Here is a 9462-nt window from a genome sequence, read left to right on the forward strand (position 1 = left end):
CTCCACCACCACGCCACGCCCCCAGATATGACACGACGCCGACTCCGCCACCACGTCACGCCCCCAGAAATGACACGATGCAGACTCCGCCCCCACGTCACGCCCCCAGATATGACACAACGCCGACTCCGCCACCACGTCACGCCCCCAGAAATGACACGACGCCGACTCCGCCCCCACGTCACGCCCCCAGATATGACACGACGCCGACTCCACCACCACGCCACGCCCCCAGATATGACACGACGCCGCCACCACGCCCCCAGATATGGCACGACGCCGACTCCGCCACCACGCCACGCCCCCAGATATGACACAACGCCGACTCCGCCACCATGCCACACCCCCAGATATGACACGACGCCGACTCCACCGCCACGCCCCCAGATATGACACGACGCCGACTCCACCGCCACGCCCCCAGATATGACACAACGCCGACTCCGCCACCACGCCACGCCCCCAGATATGACACGACGCCGCCACCACGCCCCCAGATATGGCACGACGCCGACTCCGCCACCACGCCACGCCCCCAGATATGACACAACGCCGACTCCGCCACCATGCCACACCCCCAGATATGACATGACGCCGACTCCACCACCACGCCACGCCCCCAGATATGACACGACGCCGACTCCACCGCCACGCCCCCAGATATGACACGACGCCGACTCCGCCACCACGCCACGCCCCCAGATATGACACGACGCCGACTCCGCCCCCACGTCACGCCCCCAGAAATGACACAACGCCGACTCCGCCCCCACGTCACGCCCCCAGAAATGACACGACGCCGACTCCGCCACCATGCCACACCCCCAGAAATGACACGACGCCGACTCCGCCACCATGCCACGCCCCCAGATATGACACGACGCAACACACAATGAAACACAATTTATGAGACGGTTGTTGTCAGATTTCATTGGTGATTTCAATTATGAAATTGAATCGTAAGCAGTTGTGGAGAATTTGCCGTTTCCCCATTCAAAGAGATAGGAGCTGCACTTGCATTGGCGAGAGGCGTTTTAAAGATGGCCGCTGAGTGAAATGACTCGTCTTATAAAGGGACTTTGATTTTATAGACTCCATATTGTTTCTTATTAAAAAAAACACATAAAAAAAAACATCTTCCCGCCCCTGCGTTTATTTAATAATTTCATTTAATAAAATACAGACGATAATGAGTGTAAATTTAATAGATTTTAATTCAAGGGAGACCAGAATGTTCTTTAACATCCAATTTTTATTGGATGAACACTGAAAAAAAAGTGTGTTGGATTTACATGACTTAATTGTGTACATCAGTCCCACATGAATCAATTATCATAGAATGTCATAGAATATCATAGAATCAAAACATCATAGAATGAATACATTTTAAGTGATTTAATTAAGTAGTCTTAAAGAGAAATTTATATGGCTTACATGATTCAGGCATTCAATTTCATATATTCATTCATCCACTTCAAATTCATATATTTTAATGTTACACAACTGAATTATAATACTGCACTAGCTAGTTTACAAACTTTTAGCTAGTAACAGCACACATTAGTATCTTAAATGCTAAGTATTAAAAGCTCCATCATCCAAGGGATAGTTCACCCAAAAATGAAAATGCTGTCATCTTTTATTCACCTTCATGTTGTTCCAAACCCGTATGAGTTTCTTTGTTCTATTGAACACAAAAGAAGATATTTTGAAGAATGTGTGTAACCAAGCAGATAGAGCAACCATTCACTAACATAGTATTTTTCCCCTACTACAGTGAATGGTTGCTCTCTCTGCTTTGTTGCAAACATTCTTCAAAATATCTTCTTTTGTGTTCAGCAGAACAAAGAAACTCATACAGGTTTGGAACAACATGAAGGTGAGTAAATGATGACAGCATTTTCATTTTTGGGTGAACTATCCCTTTAACACCATTGTATTAGGTATCTTATTCAAACAAAATTGCATTGTGTTAAACTGACTTGAAACAGTTAAATTTTAGCTCAACTCAATATTTTAATTTTGAAAGAACATGTTTCAGTTAAGAAGGCCGGAAATAAATGATTTAAGTAAATGAAGTTAATCCAACACAATTATTTTCGACCACTTTACTTAATCCATTTGAGTTGAGTTACATAAATGATTTTAGTTGTTTTAAAACTGCATTATAGAAACCAGGGACAGGATTTCCCCTTCCCATCATGCTTTGCACAGGACTGGATATGGAGAGTAAATGTTATATGAAATAAAATGTTATTGTATGCGTTTTTTTATCAAAATTAAAAAAATTGGGAGACTTTTTAATGTTAAATGTATAATAAAATGTTTACAATTATAAAATACATTTTATATTTTTAATGTATCATGTATAATAAAAAAGCCAATAAGATTTTGTAAAAGGTGTTCTTGTTAGATAACATTTGTTAATGTTGATTTTTGTTTCAATGTTGAAAAATTGTATTTCACTAAATAAAAATAATCAATTAAACTGGATTACTTGTTTTGGTTTTAGTTTTATATTCATTTTAGAATAACTGAACTTAATAGTTTTGGCCAAAATTAGGAATGTTAACCTGATTTAACGAAATGACATTTAATTAACCTTTCAGTTTACTGAAATTTACTGAATTGAAAAACAACTTAACCCAGTTTTATGGAATCTGATGACATGAAAAATGTTCGCAAATCCGTGTGTAATTGTTTTGAACCATACATATTGTAACACTCATTGCTGAAGAGGAAGGATCGTTTATAATTAATTGCCAGAAAAACTTCTAATTCCTGCACTGTTTTTGCCTTGATTGGCGTTGGGTTGTCCTCATCTCTGTTTTCAGCCCAGTGAGCCTGGGATTCCCATGCTTTACTTTTAGCATTATAGCAGCAGAAAACGGTCCACATGTATGAGGGGATGTTAACTCTGTTATTTAAGCGCGTGTTGCCAGGCACAGCTCCCGTCAGCACATAAGCTAAGATGTTGTTTTGGTCACGGCAGTTAGAATTCATTAAATCTCTAACACGTCGCTCCATAAGTCTCCAACTACCACTATTAAAGCTGATCTTCTGTGGCACAGTATTGGTCTGTGTGTATGTGGATTCAGCTGTAATTTCATCAGGTGCGTGGCCATTGGGAAATAAGTGTCCATGATCCACTGTCTTCTTTTCGCCATCCTTCCAGTAGTCTCCCTCTATAGCCTGATTGACACCTGGTGCAGACATTCTGCCATCTAATGGTTCAAGCTACAGAAGAGATAATGAAGAGAAAGAGATTCAATTCTATATATCATTTCCAAATTATTATTTGAAGAAAAGTAAAATCAGATGCATAAAGCTCAGACAATTTCGATTATAACTGTAAGAATCCAGCATGAGAAACATTACCTGCGGCTCGATCATCCATGGAATATGTGGGGTTTTTTTATAAATCCCAGTAAATTTGTAAGCTGAGAAAACAGGGATCTTCTCTTTTATGTCATAGAGAGTTGCAAACCTGTATTCTCCTTCATACTTTTGGCAGATTAGTTTGTAGCGGTCCGTATTCTCCGATTCATTATTCTTCAGAACATCTGTGATTTCTGGAGGATCGTTTCCAATAAAAAAATCACTGCATGTGCTGAATGAATCAACGACTTCAGTCATGATGGATGGAAAGCCCAACACCAGCAACGCAGAGATGACAAACAGACGCATCGTCACCTGAACTGAATCACAAACCAGAAATAAAGCTGAAGTGGTTGTAGCAGTTCCACAGAAATACACTTGATGTTTCCTCGTACGTGTTTAAATAGTGTTGCAGTAGAGACCACACCTACACACTCGCTCATCACTATGAACTCAACTCCCAACGAGTTCATACGTTTCTAAGGCTGGTAAACCCTACACTGATAAAACTGAATCATTGAGGCTCTAAGTGTAACATAAATAATAAATCTTTGTTTCTTTACTTGGATAATTTGACTAGCTCACTTAATTTGGATTTGTAGCAAAAACATATTTTGTATAATTGTATATCGCACTTCTTATCCTGAGTAATCAAGGCTTTGTAGATGTGCATTTCCAACATACTATTTAACTTACATTTACTTCAAATATTTACTGCTGGATTTGGCTGATGTGATGAACCCTTTTCACACGACGACGTATTTTTCCACATTGCCACATAAATCTAGCAATTTTTTACATATTTCTTATTTAAGGGTAATTTTATAACAGTGTTGTCTACATCAGACGTGGCCGTTGTTGTTTCGAAGATGTTTGCTGCTTGATCAATATTATATTTAAATGAACATTTTGTCACAACTTAATTTTATTGTGTACAACCTGAGAGTAAGGAGATTTCTAGTTCCCAGAATGCTTTGCATGAGATCTAATTGTAAGATAAAATGTTGAATTTTTATCTTCATGTGTTTTAAGCAAGATAAATGAAGGAGACGGCTTGTTATTACTGTTTAATGTTCTATTAAGTTGGGATGTAGAAAGGTTTTTGTCATGTTGGTATTTTGGGGGTTACCGTGGTGATGAGGAGCCTGATGTTAGGCTGACGACAGACACAGTGCATCATATGAATTGCTTTGCTCAGTGAGCAACTGTTTATAGCAGTAGTGTGGGTTTTCTCTTCTGTATACTGTTATAATGTATGTCATATAAGTGTATTCACTTGAGTTATTTTTACATGTAATTTTATTGGTACTTACTCAGTTGAAAATATGTTTCTGCTGCAAAAAGTATTTGAGTTGTGTTTTACGAGGAAAATTGAGTGTGCATGTTGAAGACATGTAAAGTCAATTTGGTCAAACACAAATTAGATGAGTTCTAAATATTTAGAAGACTGATGCAAATTGTTGCCTCAATTTTGTGTGTGTGTGTGTATTTGTCAATAAGTAGCTTTAATTAAGGATGTGGATATGGAGCAAAAGTGCACTTTGTTTTGTGGTTACACTAAATTGGTTTACTGGTTCCACTGGAAACTGAAACAAACTCCGTTCAGAAACCACTTCTTCATTCTTTCTACCCACTCCCTCCTCTCCTCTCAGTTCCTCATTCCAGGGACACTGACTGAGCAAGATTGTTTCTAGATTCAGCATTTTTTCAGACTATCTTGGCAACTTCCCTATTTTTGTAGGACACAGAGACAATGGAATGGAAGAAGCCTGCCAAGACATTTAATTTGATGCATGCTAGAGGATTTTAGGATTTTTATTCTGCCTGGTTAGGGCCAATGTAGCCTGTGATGTGATGTGATTCTCTGGCCTGTCCCAGACCAAAGACAGATATGTTGGGGCAGAATTATTTTGTTGTTGTTTGCTGCATTGTACTGTAAAGTACAATAATGAATAAAACATTTTTGTAAATGTATACATTTGTTGTGTAGAGTCAAGAGATACAGACCTCCAAACTTTGTATGGTCTTCAGTTATAAGTGTATTATTAAATTAGAACATAGTTCAATTCTTTGGACCAACAACAGCCATATTTTTTGAGTGTGTGCAGATGAATGTTTGGCTGATCATGTTAGCTCACTTGTCCATAAACAACTTGTATCCTCGCTTTCTAGTTTACACACATCTTCTTGTGAATCCTGATATTCTGTACTAGAAGATCCATAACAGCACCCCTACCATATAACACGGTGTTGTGCCTAATTTGGGCACCCTGCCAAATTATTACCTCCCCTCAGGTTTTACATTTATGCATTTGGCAGACGCTTTTATCCAAACGCGTTTTATCCCCCTGGAGCAACATGGAGTAACATGGAATGCTACGCTCAAGGACACACTGGTGGTGTCAACTGCTGGGATTGTCCCAGCAACCTTCTGTGTATGTGGTTTAACCCACTAGACCAGGCATTCTCAACCCTGGTCCTCGAGGGCCACTGTCCTGCAGAGTTTAGCTCCAACCCTAATCAAACACACTTGAACCAACTAATTAAGCCGGTCAGGATTACTAGAAAGCTACAGGCAGGTGAGTTTGGTCATGGTTGGACCTAAACACTGCAGGACATTGGCCCTCGAGGACCAGGGTTGAGAACCCCTGCACTAGACCTTCGCGCCCCTGCGAACGCGATTTCTACCGAGGGGGAACCAACCCAACAACCTCTCTCCTGCTTCATCCAAAAATATGAATTTGTGATGGCCCATCAGTGTAAAGCTCCATCACTCTCTACACTCTCAAGAGTACAAAATTGTACCTTTTAAGGTACAAGTGGCCTTCACTGGGGCTGTACTTTTAGGGAACGTTTTTGTACCTCTAAGTCAGGAGTAGGCAAGTTCGGTCCTAGAGAGCTGATGTCCTGCAGAGTTTGGCTCCAACCCTACTAAGCCACCACAGTATAAAACTCATGGCTCCCAGCATGCATTGCAGCATTAAGTATGTCACCATTGTTGAGATTCATATGCTGATTCTTGATATCTGTGTGCGTCTATTTATTAGTTTAGTTACACATTTTTTGTTTATGGTTTCTTTTGACTTGAACAGATTATGTGTTTTGTTAACACTGTATCAAAAACCACAAACCCATAAAAGGCCAAAAGTCAAACTGCCCTAAAGCTCAACTAAACGAAACACTGATTACCATAATGGTGACCAAACATTTTCAATAAAACATTAACATCTAAACCTCTGTTCATTCTCAATAAGGGCTTCTATAGATGTTTTTCAGGGTTGGAGCCAAACTCTGCAGGACAGTGACTCTCTAGGACTGACCTTGCCTACCCCTGCTCTAAGTAGAGGAAAACAATGGTACAATTGTACCCTAAAGGACCAATTGTGTACCTTTAAAGGTACAGTTATACGTTTTGTTATCCAAGGAATCTCCACTGTACCTTTTTTTTCTGAGAGTGTAAAAAGACATTAATGATTAAAATGATATAGAATCTTATGGCAAACTTAGCATAGCAAAATTATGGCTTCCACATTGTTGAATATGTCGTTGTTGTCCAAGATATGATGACGAGGTTCTGTAAGGCGAAGTATCATTTCTGGCATGAACCAAACTGACCACAGCCTGCTCTTGTTGGTCAGTCAGAATTCTGATTCTGCCTCCCCTATTTGGCCTAATCTCTATTCTGCAGGGGAAAAGTTAAAGAATAAATGTACAGTAATCACATCACAATCTGTGGTGCACATTGCTGTATACAGTCATTCGACTGTTGCAAGTAGCTTAAAAACCTGTTAATTGTCACCGGACCACCGGTGGGCCCACAGCCATTACATTTTTAAAACGACTGCATTGAATTGAAGGGCGGGAGAACAAATGCACAAAAATCACAAAAAGATGGATAATTTAAACATTATTTAAGTTTTTTTTAAATCCTAATTGAGTAAATCTCTGGTTTGCAGCACTTTGCCAAAAAATAAAAGCATAAAAGTTTGTTACATTTTATTTGATTACCACTGTTTTGGTAATGAATTTGTATTAAATCATAAAAAGAAAAATTTCATAGGACTCTATTAGTTGTTAATCTAATTCATAATAATTTATTACATTTAGTCGATTAGACATGTTTTATTGAAATTTTAATAAACAAAACAAACAAGTGTTTTCAAGTTTGTTATAATAAAGCATTTGTTCAACCAAACAGTTTTAATTAATTTAATGCCATTTTAACTGGTGATAATAATAACCATAATTTAATAACAGTTTAATTTAAATGTTTAATATCGTGATGCTGTGAAACTGATGTTTTCAAACTGATGTTTTCATATTGTGAAATTCTATTACAACCCTACATGGGAGAGTCCCCCACCCCAGCTGTTCAAAAAAGTAACTCAGTAACTTTTACTCTGAGTACATTTTAAATGAACTACTTTTTACTTTTACTTTAGTAGATTTTTAGACTGGTAATTTTACTCAACCCATTCTCACTCCCAAGGCGTCAAAGTCCGAAGCATGATCAAGTGCTTTCCGCGTCACAATAAAGACGCTAAAGGTACCCCTAGGCGTCACTATATCAACGCGCTGAGTGCTCCATTCATTTCAATGAGAAACCTTTGGCGTCATACACAGACGCGTTGGGCATGGGAACGTTATCGTCATGATGATCATATTTTGGGTTATGATTTTTTCCATTATGACATGTTGGACTGTGATTCTCAATTTAATCAGCCAGCATCATTTTATTTATGCTATCTAGACACGTTTTAACATGTAACCCAACCCCATTCCATCCCTAAACCTACCCATTTGTGTGGTATATAAAACTCAGATATAACAGGCACAGTCGACTGCATGCACAATTTATTCAAAAAGTACAAATATTCCGAGGCAAAGCGATTGATTTGTGTGAAGGAAATCCCCAAAAGCGATCAGCGTCTCCATCCGAACACCTTCAATTTCAAATATTGCCGCCCGTTACGTCAGTTTTCATAGTGAAATTGCATTGGTTCTCATGTGTCTTGTGACCGAATCCGTCATGCTAAAGAGGCGTGTGTATTATTTGAATGAGATATGAATGAGTGCGTTCACGGTGTGGCGGGATCATCCTCTCAGTGATTAAAACATTAAGATCAACTCTGTTCTTTACATAAAGATATCGTGGGACTTCAGAAGACTTGGAATGCAACATGAGTTAATACTTTTATACTGTCTTTGGTCAGTTTTTGCAATAAATAGATGTGACTGTAATTGTATTTGCCTGTTATGTGTTTTATATTGTTTAGAAGTGGGTAGGTTTAGGGTAGGAGTTGGGTTAGCAACTCCAAAATATAAAAGTAACCTTTAAATATGAATCAAATATTAATAAAATCATGTCTGCTTTTACAAATGCAAAGAATAACATGCGTCTTGATCTGACGCATTGGGTAAACAACTGAAATGAATGGAGCACCCAGCGCGTCAATATAGTGAGGCCTAGGGGTGACTTTAGCGTCTTCGATGTGACGCGGAAGGCACTTGACCATGCTGCGGATTTTGACGCCTTGGGAGTGAGAATGGGTTGTTTTACTTGTACTTAAGTAAAATTTCATTGAAGTAATGGTACTTTTACTTGAGTAGAATATTTTGTTACTCTTTCCACCTTTGATGTCCTAACTACGCATGCCAAGATTCCAGCGACAACCAACTTGTCTGTCCACACGACTATGAGATGCGACACAAATGGATAAGTACATAATCAAATTCACAAATATTACGCGATTTAAACATGACTAAAATACATACTGAGTTACTAAAACTATCACTGTCATAGAATATACTTGTTTGTTCACAGTTTGAACGTTCTTGTTCCATTTCAAGAGCTGAGGTGAACCATTGTTGCTTTTAGTACGACAAACAAAGCTGGGAGCACTAAATGATATTCAAAGTCACATTACACACTTTTAACATTAAATAAAGCACACACACAGATTACCTGAGTTTATCATTGCCATGTTTTGTGTTGTTGTTCCAGAAAAATAGAAAATGTTTCTAAAATAGAATCATCGCGTCGCCATCGCGGATGGTCATATTTTACAATTTTTTTATATATTT

General features: G+C 38.9%; 1 protein-coding gene across 1 annotated transcript; it reads right to left on the reverse strand.

The window, feature by feature from the left end:
• Window positions 1-1133: 1133 nt before the first annotated feature.
• On the reverse strand, window positions 1134-3748 carry LOC307126382 (endonuclease domain-containing 1 protein-like). The gene is made up of 2 exons (XM_079816864.1): window positions 3379-3748; window positions 1134-3237 (listed from the first exon to the last, which is right to left on the reverse strand). Exons 1-2 carry the CDS (start codon window positions 3685-3687, stop codon window positions 2641-2643), a joined length of 906 nt encoding a protein of 301 aa, XP_079672990.1. The 5' UTR covers window positions 3688-3748; the 3' UTR covers window positions 1134-2640.
• Between the last annotated feature and the right edge of the window lie 5714 nt (window positions 3749-9462).

This window comes from Gobio gobio, assembly GCF_949357685.1.
Source record: "Gobio gobio genome assembly, chromosome: 1".
NCBI classification, from domain to species: domain Eukaryota; kingdom Metazoa; phylum Chordata; class Actinopteri; order Cypriniformes; family Gobionidae; genus Gobio; species Gobio gobio.

Excerpts from the sequence above, each read along its gene's own strand:
- LOC307126382 (XM_079816864.1), bottom strand. The coding sequence starts at position 3,687 with ATGCGTCTGTTTGTCATCTCTGCGTTGCTGGTGTTGGGCTTTCCATCC. Across the intron at positions 3,238-3,378 it reads CATGGATGATCGAGCCGCAG|CTTGAACCATTAGATGGCAG; the intron begins GTAATGTTTCTC and ends TCTCTTCTGTAG.